Here is a 16,735-nt window from a genome sequence, read left to right as displayed (position 1 = left end):
ATTAATGATAAAAACCTAGAGGACATTATTCAACTTCTGAAATCTCCTCCTGCTGCCTTGATATTATTCCAACAGGATTTTTCAAAGATGTTTTTCGTTGTATGGCCTCAGATCTACTTCATATAGTAAACAAATCTCTTCACTCAGGTGTTTTTCCACAGGCCCTGACAACTGCAGTCATTAAACCGCTCTTAAAAAAGAATAATCTAGATGCTTCAGTAATGAACAATTACAGGCCCATATCAAACCTGCCATTTCTAGGTGAAATCATTGAAAAAGTTGTTTTTCAACAGTTGAGTAATTTCTTGCATTTAAATAACTGTTTGGATTGTTCCAGTCAGACTTTCGTCCAAACCACAGCACTGAGACTGCTCTTGTAAAGGTCTTCAATGACATCCACTTAAACACAGACAGTGGCAGAACTTCAGTGTTAGTATTATTAGATCTCAGTGCTGCGTTTGACACCGTTGACCACAACATATTACTCGACCGACTAGAAAACTGGGTGGGACTTTCAGAAACAGTTCTAAATTGGTTGGAAATCCTACTTAAAGGACATAAAAAACGTTGTTTCTATAGGTAAATGCACATCTGAGTTGACAAATATGACATGTGGGGTACCTCAAGGCNCACTCATAAATCATAGTGTGTCCGGGTAGTAAAACCAGTACTGGTGGTCCTGGGTATACGTATCCAGACCGTGTGTCAATCGTAATGGCTTGTTAGAAGACGTAAAAAATTTTTGGTACAAATATATTTAATGCTTCGCTTTCACCTTCTAAACCCCCTTTTATGTTCTAAAAAAAATTTCTTGTGTAGCGGCAAACTTAAATGTCAAGCTAAGGTAAAATATCAACATGTGGTCATGCAATCCCGACGAGTTAAATTTTAGCATAAAAATTAGCGTTAATGCTAATACCGACACGTTGGCTAATGCCTTTTGTTGCATTAGCTTTTATTTTGCTATTTATCAAAATAATAAATAATACATTGGAAAAAAGTCAACTTAATATGAATTTTCAAGTCCCATTAGTTGACAATTTTTTTATGACCAAGTTTACAAAAAAAGAGGTATTTAACTACAAAGTTTCATTTTACCTATTAGCACCTATCCCCTACGGAGGCTTAACTAGCCAGTGGCTAGCTGCTAGCCCGGGCTATGAGTGAGAGGTGCAGCTAGCTAGTCAACGAGATATTTGTACGGCTAGCGCCTGCTCTCGACTAGCGTACTGCATTTTATTGTACTGTGAAAGAGACACCACCGACCGTTTTGTTAAGTCCCGGAGAACGGTTTTACCGAACGTGGCAGAACGTAATTAAAAATTCCAGAGACTTTTATCTGTCATTTATCGCGCCATACCGTTGCACACAACTTCGTCGTTAGGACGTCGAGGCGGGCGCGGCTGGCGCCACTCCACTCGCTTTTTGTCGGTGTTCTCAATACTCCTGGATTAGCAGTGTGAATCGATAAAACTAGATAGGAGACCCTTGTTCGAATTATTGATAAATAGTAAAGAAGTCATAATAGAAAAAAAGAAAAGCCAACAAGCGATAAAGGTCAACCCTAAGTATCGTCTCGATCCGTAGCTTATCTCGAAACTGTCACAAAAAATCCAACAGACAGGAGTCCCTATCTACTCACACACGAACCCCATTCTCTCCGCTCTCTCCCGCCCTCTCTCTCCCTCTCTCATTTTCTCTCGCCGAAGGCGAGTAAAGAGGACACAAGAATAGGTTCAATTACATTTGAACTTATTACTATGAAGTAAACTTTACATTATAGAATTCAACTAACAACAAACACCTTCGAGCGTCACTTACTTTAATTGGACTCAATTTTGTAGGTCGAATTTACCTTCTAAATTGTCACTACAAATTTAGAAGGTTAAATCCGGGGCGGGTGAGCTAGCCTAGCCGTGAGTCCGCGCTATGACTAAGGCCACTAGCCGGGTTTTCTAACCGCGCTAGCCTCGTAGGGTTCAGCACTATAGTTAATGACTGGGGGTTTATTTAGCTCTAAGTACTAAAAACCGGATTTTAGCTGCCGTCGGATTCGTCATGTCATTCGAATTTTTACAGTAAAAGTTCATTTTGAGGTAAACGCTCTTTGACCTAGAGTTTCAATGTATATATGTGTCCCGTGTCTAATCAGTTTAGTTTATACTTTGCTGAATATAAGCGTAAATATAACTTCATTATGCCTCCTAATTGAGCTTCGCCGTGGTTACCTGTCCTCTTTATTGGGGGTCAAAATAAACTCTGTGAAGCCTATGGACGTGTAAAACTCTCACTCTAAAGTTCTTCTATTCCCTTGCTTGGACTTAAACTGTCGCGACAAGAAATAATAGGCTGGACACTTAATTTTAAGATCTGGACATTTCACATCGTACAAGTGGCTGCAGCAATGGGGTACAGAGTGACAAAGTCATAAGATGCGTAAAAGGAAATCCTTAGAATATCATAGATCTTATCGTAAAATAAAGGTTTAATCGTATAACAATCGATCTCACTTGTCAGTGTCTTTTTGTCTTCTTGTAAAAATCCCCCGGATCGAAAGGATTTACCGAGACGATCAGGTTTTCACACACGCAGGTCAAAATTTGACATAGCTGAAAATCGTTAACTAATATAGTATGTTCTATAACTCGCCAATAAAACAAAGTGGCGAATCTCCCATAAACTCAAACTATACGACAGACTGCTTATTTCTGTCAAAGTTCTGTGGCCCGTGTTGACAACCTTATGAAAGTTTGCCATTAATAGTACTCCAGTTTAGCACATGTACAAATTTCAAAAATTTGTTACTTCGTCACCATTAATGTGGAGTTCCCATCTTAGGAGTTCAATTTCATAAAGTTATAAGGAGGGTTGACGCATCTCGAAAAACAAACTCTTAGTGGCGTTTCCCTTCTTTCGATCTCTGGTCTTGTAAAGGTTTACTATCTCAGGTCTGTCTCCCTCAACGTCTTTGATCTAGGGAAGCCTGAGGTTAAACCCTGAATGTATATAGGTTTGCTAGATTGCATCAAGGTCAACTGTTAAATTCTCTTATCGAAACCGGAGTTTCACCAGGTACGGTAGACTCTGGAAAATCCACAACGTATTCGAACTAAGTTTGTGTGGTTTTTATAAAAGCGATCACGTTGTCCCCATTGGTTGTTGCCATAATTCGACACCAGCGTACTCAATGTAGTAAAAAGACCGGAATCCGCAATCTTTTCCGGATTTCTTTGGATCGCTAAAACTTTCACACGTACGATTCGAGAATTTAACGGCCCGGCACCTCACTACCAGTACGACCGGATGTAGGGACGTCTGTCTTCCAGCATCGTGAACAGACCATGTATAACTATGTATATATGAACTCCGGTTTGACCACAAAAAAAAAAAATCCAATATTTAATACGCGTTCTTTTTGTTTTTTGTAGTTTGCCCCTGTAATTGGTACACGGCAGTACCATTGCAAGTCCTTAGTCACTAACTACACGGTTTATTTATTTTGGGTTTACACAATAATATTGTTAGACTCGAGGTTGTAGATTACAAATGTCGTCGGCATGAGCGCATACAAGAAGTAATACTGTAGGTACTAACCATGTCAGCATCATCGGATTTACAAACTTATCGATCGTGTTCTGTTTCGCCGCAGGCGATGGCAATGGTTAGTGTAGACTAGATTACTAAGTCAGACGCCGCGAGTATTCATGAGTGATGGTCTGTATTATAGAACATGTCTATTTTCTGTCTGCGGCGCCGTTTATATAGTGCATTACACACCCCGAGCCGGATTACGTTCACTGGTGTCTCTTCGACGATAGAAGCACTACCGATGTAAGCTCCGCGAAGACCATGCGTGTACATGGCGTATCAGCTTTCTTGTTGTTTCTGCCGAAAGCACAGAATTGATACACAAACAAGATTGTAATGTTAATATATGAGTTTGTACAATTACAAAATTTATGATTCGTTCCCTCCTACACTTTACGATTAAACAGCCGACACAGTCTCCCTTTTTGTTGTTCGTCTCTTTTCTCGCCGGCGGCGTGGTCGCGAGAGCCGCACGAAATATTCGCGATAAATTTGCAAATTGGTAGACAATTTGTACGACATTTGCACGTACCTTTGGCAGGACTATTAATGATAGTCTGTATTTGTTTGCTAGTGGAGGATGGAACGCATTTTATGCTAACAAACGATTATGAATGTTTACAAGGCAACCTACGCTCGCGCTAGGTCGGACTCGGCAAATCCGCTTCCGTTATACCGCCTGCATCTTGCTTCCGATCACATCAGACCCTTAACTCCCGAAACGGTTGCCCAGGGTTCCGCAGGGGATGTATGTTTAACTCCCACCTACAACTTTTTTGTCCGTCAGATAAAACACGTATAGTTAAGAGATAGTTAGGAAAGTAGATTTTATTGGATAAAACGCTTTTTGTGGTGGTCGTAAAAGGGACACACGTGACTTAGACTCCGTTATTATTTAGTTCTCAAGACTTGTCGTCCTTCTATACAGATGGAACTTTTCGGGAATTTTTACGTAACCGTTTTTGATTCCTCGCCGTTCGTAGGTCGTCTGTCTAGAACTATAATCCGATTTTTGTTATCTCCCTTTTGACTTTTGATGTTTTTACCCGTAAAGGGCGACGACTTTTACGCGCACACTTTAGCACATTTGACACGTTTGTTGTTTTTTCCATATTTTGTTGTTTACTATCCGGAGTTACAGACTTATCCGGACTTCGTTCAATTATAACTACCAAATATCCGACTTTCATTCCGACTTCCTTAATTTATATTTGACATTCTCACTTACCTTAGCACATATTCTTCTCTTTTCTTTCATTTTGCCCAGTAGAGATCCATCTATGTCTTTTCCACCTTCTTGGACAGTGAATGAAAACGTCTGTGGTTTTATGTACGCTGCACACTGGATTTCCGAGTGTTAAGTAATATAGCAAACTTCTATTTATTCTCTAAACAATACATCAGGGTTTCCCACACATAGACTATACTTGGGCGGGCCGTCCAGGTATATTAAAGGCCGCCCAAGTATATTTCGCGACCCATTTAGTTTTTTTTTTTTATATATATATAATAATATATATATATTTGTTTTCGTCTGCGACCATGACGCCATCTGCGATCGATTAACTTGTGGACAATGATCCGTCGCTCTACGCCTCTTGTACCCAGTCCCGGACTGGCCATCGGGAGGACCGGTGGCCTGGACTGTTAAGTGGTCTGCCTCACACAGGGTGACTGGCAGTCTACATGATGTGGCCTGCCTCACACAGGGTGACTGGCTGTCTACATGATGTGGCCTGCCTCACACAGGGTGACTGGCTGTCTATATGATGTGGTCTGCCTCACAAAGGGGGACTGGCTGTCTACATAATGTGGCCTGCCGACATGGCCACTGTCATACCAGGGCTCAACATTATAAATGGCCCGCTGGCCCGGAAGCACTATTTAGACACTAATTCTCTAGGGGGGTCCGGGGGCATGCTCCCCCATAAGATTTTTTTTTAAAATGTTGTAGTTAAATGCATCAATCTGGTGCACTTTGAGGGGAAAATAAAGAGACTAGATCTATGGAAGCACCTATATGAAACAGAACTGTATGTACATTTCAATAATCCAGCCAGCATAACGTACTTTCCACTCTCCCGCTCGGGCCACTAAAAATATTGCTTTAAAAAAAAGAATTGTCCTGTGGTATTGGTATTTTGACTTGCAATTTAGTTAGATTTTTTCGTTTATTAACGCTACAACATAGCGTTTTGTGAGTCGGTTGTCGTTGTTGGGTGAAAAGCAAACAGCCGTTTGTGGAGCGCAGCGCGAGCAGGCTCCCGTGAGCGGGAGCAAGCTCCTTCACTACAGACTATCGCGCCACCTAGCCATTCGCCATTAATGTTTTTAATTCCAGCGGTAACCGGCCAAGCGCCGGGCAAAAAACAATCTTCAAATAAAAGAAAGTCACCGGAGGAGTTAAAGGAGAGTGACAGGGAGTATGAGAAGAAGAGGGAGAGAAAGTTTCAGCCAGCTTGATCGAAGGAGTTGGCTTCTAGTGGTGCAGTGACGCGTCCAAAAACCCTTTCATAATCTATCGATTAGATTTATGATTCGAAAATTATAAAAGTATGGTAGACATGTGGAGATTATCGGTCTGAACAAAACGTGCATTTATCAAACGGGTTCGTTTTCCACAGACCTTATTTCCAGCTATTTTCCAAAACCCTGTGGAGAAATCCCATTGCATTTGGTCGAGGGAACCAGCAGCTTACTCCCTGGTTTTAGGACGCGTCACTGGCTGCACCTCTCAATATGATGCTAATATAAACAAGGTCTTCTGTCGGCTCTGTACATCAATGCCGACCTTTGCTGACAAGTAAGTGAAGAGTAGAAAATATAAAGGTATTGGCTTTAGGGAAATGTCCCAGCAGTTTAGGATAATGAAGGTTCTAATCTAATCTACTACATAGCCATTACATGTCTAACTCCTAATGACAGGAAGGCAGAAAGCGCATTATACAAATAATAATAATACTCATAATAGCAGACATTTTTTAACAATGACCACAATATCATTATTTTAATAAACCAAATATGAACAATTGAGGAAAATGAGGAAGAACTGATGATTCAAATGTTGTAGTACAAGTAGTAATGTAGTTAGTGCATAAATTACTATTGCAACAAATGTGTTAATTAGTCATCATAAGTCGATTTCTTTTGGACGAATGCTCCGGGCCAGTGGTTACAATGGTGGGGCCAGTGATAATACAATTCCACCGGCCCGGAGGGACAGTGGCATTTTACCCTTAATGTCTACCCCTGACAAGACTGTGACCTGTTGTTTCTAATGATGAATCCAACTGTTGCGTTGCCTTGCGTTGCCTGCTTGCTCCCTGTCAATACACTGCAAATAATACAACCAATGGCAAACTAGCAGGTTCTGCACATGTGTGGAAAGATCATTACTTTTCATACCAGGGAGCGGCAGTACTTTTGTCAATCAAAAGGGCCTGAAGTTTGAGGGAAGCCAAAATGGCTTGTTGTGTCAGAGCCATTGAAATGCAAATGGAGGCACATTGTTTTCTACGACTGACTATTGACGCATACCTGCAGCTACAAACTGTTAGCAATGGTTATTTATTTTTCTAACACTGCAGTTGAAGGCTTCCTCAACTGAGAACCTGCCTTTCAATCTGTTTTTGTCTCAATAGGCCAGTTTACACATTTGTATGATGCCTTGGTAAATGAAATGTCAGTCAAACACTGTTGGAATACAGTTAGACGCATATTGCTACCATCTGAGTTGGACTATAGAATATAAACCACAACTGTTTGGGGCATATGCACATCCTGTTTCAGCCACAAGAAACTGCTTTTCTTCAAGTTCTTTGATTCGTAGTAATACAATAACTGCTCTCCATTTGTCTTGTATCACACCTGTCACCTCTTTTTATGTGTAGTCATTTTTTAGGAACTTAAGAAACTTTTTTAGGAACCAAGGGGTTCTACCTCTATATTCAGTAGGGCTGCAACAATTAATTCTGTCTGTCAATTTTCTAATTCTATGAATTTTTCAGTCTACAAAATCAGTCAGGAGTCGGTAAAATGCATGTCCCAAGTTCCCAGAACCCAACATGACACAGGGAACAGGGAAATCAATATCTTCTTTGAGTGAATACAAATAACAGACTCATTGTTTCAACTTCATATTTAAGTTCCTGGCCTAACGGTTTTTTTCTCCTAGAGAAGTCTGTGTCTAGATGTACTTATTTGACTGACCTCACTCAGCTATGAGCTATCAGGTGGGGTTTGTTGCACTAAAGGTTGTGGTTTGTCAAACAAAAACCTGAGGGACGCTTACATTTCTTTACAACTAATATTTACACAGTAAGGTTAAACTAGTTTCCAGCAATGTCAATATTACAGCAAGGGGAGTTACAAGGCTCCCTGATAGGTCTGAAAAGAGTCAGATAAAGGGGGAGATTCTGTGGGAGAGAGATATAAGGGAAACTGGCGGATGAAAGTATGGTGAGAAAAAAACAACCTGTTGTATTAGCCGTTTGCTTTAATGGCAATCCAAAAACAAATAACTGAGACAAATGAATTGAAACATACAAGCAAACATTACAGTTACACAGAGTACTGCATTTGGTCTTTTTATTTATTATTTCTTCCTATAAGTCTTGGGCACACGAGGACAATGCTACATGAAATAAGAGCTAGCTACTGTATGTTTAATATATCAGGGCTGTAACCAAAATGATTAATAACACTAAAACATTACAATATGAGTTACAGGCAGGTTCGAGCGACAGATGCATTCGCGCTTTATAACAACATATCACTAGATTGTTTTGAGCACATCCAGCTATTAGCCTGGGTGTTTTTTACCTCCAAATGTCTGACATTTTAGGAATGTGCTGCAGTCGTGACCGTCACTGTCCTTCAGGCAATCTTCTGGTTTGTGCTAATGCTGAATAATAAATCGGTAGTAGCCCATATACACTTTTAAAAGCACAGGGGGGATGCTTGTCTGTCACACAACGCATTTGACGTGGCGATGGGTCGTCATGATATTGTTGTTATATAAATAAAACCCACGTGCAGCAGGAGTGCTTTTTTGATGATGCGCTGGGATGCTGTGCAACACTTTCCTGTAAGCTAGATACTCACCCTTTCCAAAACCTTGCAATTTTAAAGTTAAACGACTGTGCAACTGTGGCTGCGAAGGATTGCGGTCCTCTTTTAACCAGAAGGTTGGGGGTTTGATCCCAGCTTGTGAATGTGATACTTAACCCTGAGTTTCTCCCTCATGGCCAACGTGTGTGAATGTTAGCCTCCCTAGAGCAAGTGGTGCTGCTCTGCATGAATGAGGTGTGAATGACTCGTACTATGTAATGCGCTCTGATATAAGTACTGTCCATTTAGCATTTTTCCATTTAAACCAGGTAAAGTTTTGTATTTTTGCGAGGAAAATTACATGGTTAAACAATGTCAAGCTTTGTCAAGATAAGCATTTTGTTTCTATACACACTAGTGAAACTTTGATTAGTATGGATGTCCAAATGTCAACTGTGAAACAGAAACTTGGAACACACCAGCTTATTTAGACAGTTTAGACTTAATGCTCGTTTTGGCCAATGTGTCACCTTAGTTATATCTTTAAAAATCATGCTTGCTCATATGGCCATGTTATTTCAATTTCTGACCCCCTTCTGAAAACTAATGTGTCCTCCATTTTTGGCGGCTGCTCAGACTAATAGGTCCCCTATTATACTGTTTTTCATCAATATATTAAAGGTCTCAGTTATATACAAAACATGTCTCTGAAGTGTTTGGCTCCAAATATCACACAGATCATTGCAGCATCCCATGAACCCCTCTGTTTCAGCCCTGTTTCAAAAGTGCTGATTCTCTGTCTGTTACTTTAGATGAACATAAGGAGCCACTCCCCATGCCCCTCTGAGAGATATTTGGTTACAAAGAACACAATAGCCGCGTTCACACCGGAGTACTTTTCCTACTTTAGTTCCGATACAGTCCGAAATGTCGCGTTCACACCAAAAAGAGCCGGAACTAAAATTAGTTCATGAGAACCTTTTTACCCCCTTTTCCATCCCTGCTAGAGAGCAGGGACTCTCATGCGGCTCTCTTGTGAGAACAGAGCTATATTTCTGATTGGCTGGGCGGATTGCAAACCACGCCCCGTAAAACTCAAAAAAAGTGTTGTGAAGCCACCATTTTATTAGCATTAGCATTAGCCCAGCGCAGAAACGCAGCGAGACTAACTTATGGCAACACAAAATAAAACATGGGAGCGGTGGAGCGGTGGAGATGAGGAGGTGTCGGCGTTCTAGCGATTTACTCGGAAGGCTTCAGTAGAAGCTGCTGGGAGTCCCAGCAGAACAATATTGGCTAATGGTTACATAAGTCAAAAAAACATTATGACATCATAAAGTGGCCGAAATCTGATCAGCTTTTTTTCAGACAGGTTTTTATATAAATGCATCAGGACAGAAAGTGAGCAACTCTTTTAACATGAAAAAGTGGATTTCGCATAATAGGGTACCTTTTTAATATTCCCTGATTTCCCATGCTCTCCCTTACAGGTTTACCTGCAATCCTGAAAGACCCTATGGCTACCGAGATGTCCATGGACACGATGCTGGCTCCTGACCCTGCCCCCTCGTCCGGCCCCCACCCTGCCTTGGCCTCCCCTCCTGCCCTTGGCACCAGTGAAGTCCAGGACCAGATTTCCAGCGAGGAGCCAGCAATACCAGAAATCCCAGACACAGCGCTGACCTCGGAAACCGATGCTGCCCCAGATCACATCCCGGCTCCGCCTATGAACCCAGACAAGGCCCCCGGCCCTGTTCCAGGCTCTGAGCTGCCCCCAGCCCCCCTGCTGCCGGACAGCGCTAAGAACCCAAGCTGTAAGATCATGACCTTCAGGCCCACCATGGAGGAGTTCAAAGACTTTGCCAAATACATCGTCTACATGGAGAGTCAAGGGGCTCACCGGGCTGGACTGGCAAAGGTGAGGACACGTTCACTCTCAAACTTACACTCACATATTGTTGTCCTTTCTACAGTTCTGTTATTGTAAGGTCTGATGGTAACATTACGTATTTAATCACATAATCATCTAGTGTCTATTTCTACTCAATTTTTCAGAGCCAAGCTTTTATTTTATATTTGTATTGATGTCTTTCGCAAGCTACCAAAGCACATAGTGGGGTCTTGACAAACTTGCTTAATTAACAACTAACAAACCCAAACTATTATATTTTGTCTTTTAATCTGTATGTTTTTTATTTGAGAAAACTGAAATCAGCAAATATTTGTCCATTTATGTTAGGTTGTCACAAATAATAATTCAGTGGAGTAATGAACAGATTGGTATCATCTGGTTATTGAAGTATCAATTGTTCAGTTCAGTTAAATGAAAAACCTATTGAAGGTTCTGCCAGATTGTACCAAATAAATGACAATAAGACTAGGATGGACTGCGGGTTAAGAGCTAGCTGCATGTGGCAACAGGTCATTGTAAAAACACTCAATTTGAAATGTCATCCTACTGAATAGAATCATGAAAGCTAACAATCTGTTTCCTCCACCAGGTGATTCCCCCAGAGGGCTGGAAGCCGCGGAGGTGCTACGACACCATCGAGGACATGGTGATTCCAGCTCCCATCGTGCAGGTGGTGACCGGACAGTCGGGTCTGTTCACCCAGTACAACATCCAGAAGAAGTCTATGACCGTGGGCGAGTACCGCAAGCTGGCCAACAGCAAAAAGTAAGTCGGGTGCAGAGGCCTCATTTATAAAGGTGGTTACTGTTTTATATTTGTAGTAATAGCATAACTATGTGTTGAGACTAATGACAAAACTAACATCACTATCAATGATTGATCTATGATGGGCCTGAAACTCCTCTAGCAAGACCAAAAGTGTTTGTTTTCTGCTGAGTTTTGTCAACATTTGAGGATACATTTACTAAGGGGCAGCTGATTTTTTCCTCAAAGGTGATTCTTTTGGACTCCTGTAAAGGAAAACGAGCAGTGTTAAAAAAAAATATAATCGATTTAAATTTAGAAAACCACAAAAAAATAAATAAAAATGATACCAAGTACTTTTTATAGGCACTGTATCAACCCTTATATGCCCTCTAGTGGCTGTTATATGCTTACATTAAGTTGAATAAAGATACAAGTTAAACCACATTTTTGTTGAGGATTGTATTACAGGGATGGGCATGTAAACTACTACTAATAAGAACAAATAAATGATGATGATATATTGTATATAAAAACAGGAACACTGTCCTCATTATGTTTACATTTCTGCTGTCCAGAAGTTAAAAACATATTGTAAGAAATGATATTTCTGCAGCAGGAACAGTGTCATTATCATGAATATGTATTGACATTATATGGGTCCTTTGCCCCCCCTTAAAGTAACAGTGATTAATAACTGACTGCTCATAAAGGTGGATGCCTGTCAACATTATTGCTGGTTTGGTTGAAGTTCTGTCTCCCTACTCGCTGCTCATGTCTCCTGTTTCCTTTTTCAGGTACTGCACACCCCGGCACAAAGATTTTGATGACCTGGAGAGGAAGTACTGGAAAAACCTGACATTTGTGTCGCCAATTTATGGTGCCGATGTCAGTGGCTCCATCTATGATGAGGTGAGGGTTGTGTGTGTTCCCAAGAAGTGTGTGAGTGCTGGGGTGGATTTGCCAACCCTGCTAGATACTTTGATCAGGAGTATTAGATATGTCTGGTACTCAGTGATTTTATGAAGAAAAAAAAACATTTATTAAGAATAAAATAGGATTTATATCTTAAATACATTGGATAATTGTTAAATGTATTATTGTGTCCTTGTGGCAGACAGGTGCTTTTGCGATTGGGTTTTTAGGACTTGTATGTATTAAAACAACTTAAACACTAGATTACACACTAGCTATTCTGTTGCTACATTTTAGTGTGACTACAGCACCATCATGTGGCTGTTGATAGGCTTTGGAGGACCTGTATGTTTGTGTGTGTTTCAGACTACTATGTAGAGGCTAATCAAACAAATCCTTTCTTCTAACTTCAGGACATTCAAGAGTGGAACATCGGCCGTCTGAACACGCTGCTGGATATGGTGGAGCAGGAGTGTGGCATCGTCATCGAGGGGGTCAACACTCCCTACATGTACTTTGGGATGTGGAAGACCACATTTGCCTGGCACACTGAGGACATGGACCTCTACAGCATCAACTACCTGCACTTTGGACAGTCAAAGTCATGGTCAGTCATTTCTGTTATTAGTATCACTTAAACTATACAGACAAAAGAGGCTGAACTTTAGTTGTCAGAAGTAGAGCTATGCATTGATAGGAAGCTTCAGCACATCAAAAACGCTCTGATATACTTTCTCTAATCACTTTCAATAACTGATTATGCTTGACCGATCCAACAGTGATCACTCATTGGTTCTTATTCTGTACATTTTGCATAAGAGACCCTGCAACAAACATCATTTTATCTCACTTTATAAGGTTCTAAATTGAATTAATGCCTCTCGTACAATTGCAACCATCATCAGCTGTGGTCTGGACTGGTCTCTTTTTTACTCAATGTTTCTTTGAATAATAACAAAGCATCTGAGGAAATCAGATTATAATATTTTTTTAACATCACTTTTACTTATATAATAAAAACACTATTAGCTTTTAGTCATTTATCTTGCCTTAAGTAAAGGAACACGGCGCCAGGCTTTGTTACAGTTCAGACATGTTTTGCTGTTATAAAACTGGTTGGATCAGAATCTGTGTGATTAACGGCAGCTGACATGTTGCTTGCTCTGCGGGCATACAAACAGCTGAGAGACGCTGCCTCTCTGATAGCATCTCAAGTCCTACGGTGGTTGACGGCACCATCTAAAGTCCATGTGAAGCCTGACGGGAACATAATCTGCCTGTTTGGTTGAGATAGGGCTGCCATGATGAATCACACACACACACACACACACACACACACACGTAAGTAATCATCAAAGCACGCTAGACCAAGAGGAAGCTTCTGTCCCAGCAGCCCAGGTTTTTCCTCTGTCACCTTCCCTGCTGTTTCACATTCTCCGTAGTGTACATCCTCAACGTGTTTGTCTCAGGGAATCAGTCCAGTCAGTACAGGTTGGGATGTTTCTTTTGGAAAGTAAACATCACAAAGTCCTCACAACTGAATCTACAGTGTTCTTGAATTCTTGTTTTCTACCAACATCACGCTTCACATACTACTAAATCTCTGCTGTGGACTATATTGTTGTTTGTTTGTGCAACTGTGAAGTGCTCACACTCCTCATCGAACTTGACATTCTTCTGCTTTTAAATCGGGTTTGACCTTTTAAGATATTTGTACAAACAATTCTACTCTTCTTCTATTATTTCCAGCTGTTATGTTTAGGAATTGTTTTGAAAAGTTTCCTCTTTCATTATGATTGGTTCCCTGTTTTTTAAGAATTACAATTTCTTCTCTACGTCTGAGAAATGTTGCACGAAAGAAAACCATTAGATCTTGACCCGATTTTCACAGGCGTTGTGTAATTTCAGGTTTCATTGTAAACTCAACACACGAATACACAGAAAGAAAAAAACATCTGTATCGACCAGGGTATGGGTATAGCTCTGAGCTATTTCGCTCGCTTGCTTTTAATCCTGTGACTGTGTGAATCACTGTTTCTTTCTGCTTCTGTCACTCACCTCTGAAGGTCCTTGGTACCTGCAGAAAAAATATTTTCTTTCCTCTTCTGCCCCTTGATTTATTTTCCATTATTTAACGCCATATTGTTTCCATCCATGGCACTGCAGGTGAGCAGAGCCAACCGAGCCTTGGAGAATTCAGAAGTGTGTGTGTGTGTGTGTGTGTGTGTGTGTGTGTGTGTGCTCTCTCACCTGCCTTCCTTTTCGTCACAGTATGTGTCCCCTCCAACTTTCTCCATCTCCTCTCTGCCTCCTGCAGCTCTACCTCTCTGTGATGCCATCTCATTAAAGTCTGTCTCTTTTCCCATCTCACTGTAAATGTGTGTGTACTCCGTGTGCGAGTCCACAGCCACATCACAGCTGCTGGGCGTATGACAAAAGCTATAGAGGACATCATAAGAAGCGTCCAAAAAAGTTTCTGAAGTGGAAGATCTAGATGAAAAAATAAAACATTAATCTCAGAGGAAAGAATAAAGTAAAAACAGGAAAGCAAACAACCATTGCTTGCCCTTTTCTTTCCCTTCATTTGCATGGGAGGACTTGAAAGAGAGCGCTCCTGGAGGGAGATGAGGGATACAGTGAGCTCACCTGCAGGCACACCTTATAGGAAACTGTGTCAGTGTCATTATTCTCAGTGCCAGAGAGGGGAGACAAAAGTTCTGTATTACAGGCTGTAATGGCAATTTGAACGGTTCCAATGTTCTATATCCTTTGCCATTAATTCACAGGAGGGTTTAGAGTGATCCTGACGCAGACACAAACAGATTAATTTCCGGTCTTTTGCTGCAGTTTAGAATGATGCTTATTGCTTTACATTCCAAGGTTTAAGTACACTGTGTCAAAGGGTTGAGGTATCAGCATCTGCTGGCTGGTGGAATCGGTGTGCTCTTCCTCCTGTGTCCTCGTCCTTTCACCTGTGACCCCTTTTATACACCTGGAGCAGCTAAACCCCGCCACCAAGTGTTCAAAATAATATTGCACTGTACGTATAAATAAGGTAAACTGAGACACCAACAACACCCATAAAAGGGCTCCTACACACCGGCCCCCATTGGCTTTAGCATGAAACACTAAACAATTACCAATAAATAAGCTATGGAAAATAAAAAATGGTGTGTTCTATGAGTTGGTATTTAATTATTGATTATTCAGTTTTCTTTTCTTCTCCCTTATTTTAAGGGTCATCAGTCTTTGCTGTACTTTATGTCTCAGCCTCTTGGAGTAGACATATCAGGATTTGCAGTTCTTAGTTTGAAGCAGTCGTGTTGCCATCCCGTCCAGCGCTGAGAGAACCTGTGGGTTATATTTTCACCCAATTCCAAGCCTTTCCTTATAGGACTCCTGCATTGATGTGTCAGTCACTTCTTCAGATCTGTCACTTGGATTCAGCCGGTGCCCTGGTACCATAACAGAAAAAAATCGAAGATGAGCGGCTCAGTAACGTGTTTGTTGTTGGGCAAGCTGGGATTTTCTTGTCTGAATGGCAAGTCTACACTGTAAAAATATCCACTGTGAATTCACAATAATTACCTGGCAACTTGTTGCATGACTTTCACAGTAAGGTTCACAGCAATTTACTGTGAATGTCTTCACAGCAATGTATTGTAATTTCACATCCATGATATTACAATGCATTGTTGTAAAGGTACAACTGTATACTGTAACTTCAGAGCTTCAATTACTGTGATATTACAGTATGTTACTGGGGAATTACATCATTTTGTTGTACATGCATTACAACAAGGGCCTGTACTTTTACATTTCTATTGTGAAAGTAATGCAGGAGTAGCCAGTAATTTACTGTGAATTTACAATGTGTACTGTGAAAGTAATGCAGGAGTAGCCAGTAATTTACTGTGAATTTACAATGTGTACTGTGAAAGTAATGCAGGAGTAGCCAGTAATTTACTGTGAATTTACAATGTGTACTGTGAAAGTAATGCAGGAGTAGCCAGTAATTTACTGTGAATTTACAATGATACATGTGCATAACTGTAAGCCCCAACTCCAGTACTTCCTGGAGGAAGCTCATACAATGGTTTCCTGTCCAAGTTTAACAGGAAACCAAAGTGTGAGCTTCCTCCTGGAAGTACTGGAGCTGCACTACAAAAATGCACGTAATCTTATTGTACAATTAAAAACAACACCAAACGTCACAAATGAGGTAAAATCAATGGAAGCCCACTGGCATATTTATTGACAAAATAAACAACAGTGTAAACAACAGAGTAAATAAACAGGAACATGAACTAGTTCACCTCAACTATCCATAAAAACAGATTAACCCTTAACGGATCCTTTAAACAAATAATCCCTCGCAGGTGAACTGACCGTAATGCTTCCCACTGGACTTGTCCCCGCACACCATGCAGTCTATGCAGACCATTCTAAGTCTATCAGCTTCCGGTGAAGGGTGCTCACGTGAGGGTTAATGGAGCTTCGCTTCTTTGCCTTGGAGCCTTTCTCCGG

At 40.9% G+C, this 16,735-nt stretch overlaps 1 protein-coding gene across 2 annotated transcripts in view; it reads left to right on the top strand.

Annotated features, from left to right (window-relative positions):
* The window catches only part of LOC104945107 (lysine-specific demethylase 4B-like), an 18,359-nt gene extending 2,667 nt beyond the window's left edge, over positions 1 to 15,692 (top strand). Inside the window, exons 2-6 of one of the 2 annotated variants that reach the window (XM_010770728.1) lie at positions 10,128 to 10,555; positions 11,139 to 11,314; positions 12,091 to 12,205; positions 12,622 to 12,815; positions 15,446 to 15,692. In XM_010770728.1, coding sequence (XP_010769030.1) covers positions 10,154 to 10,555; positions 11,139 to 11,314; positions 12,091 to 12,205; positions 12,622 to 12,815; positions 15,446 to 15,491 — 933 coding nt within the window. In that variant the 5' untranslated portion in view covers positions 10,128 to 10,153 and the 3' untranslated portion in view covers positions 15,492 to 15,692. Of the gene's footprint in view, positions 1 to 10,127; positions 10,556 to 11,138; positions 11,315 to 12,090; positions 12,206 to 12,621; positions 12,816 to 14,374; positions 14,392 to 15,445 lie in introns of those variants that run through there. The other variant, XM_010770729.1, reaches the window with a different exon arrangement.
* Positions 15,693 to 16,735: the final 1,043 nt, after the last annotated feature.

This window comes from Notothenia coriiceps, unplaced genomic scaffold (assembly GCF_000735185.1).
Source record: "Notothenia coriiceps isolate Sejong01 unplaced genomic scaffold, NC01 NC01_scaffold00009168, whole genome shotgun sequence".
In the NCBI taxonomy this organism is placed as follows: Eukaryota; Metazoa; Chordata; class Actinopteri; order Perciformes; family Nototheniidae; genus Notothenia; species Notothenia coriiceps.
The sequence above is the reverse complement of the archived record's forward strand: the minus strand, read 5'-3'. Positions and strand labels throughout refer to the sequence as shown.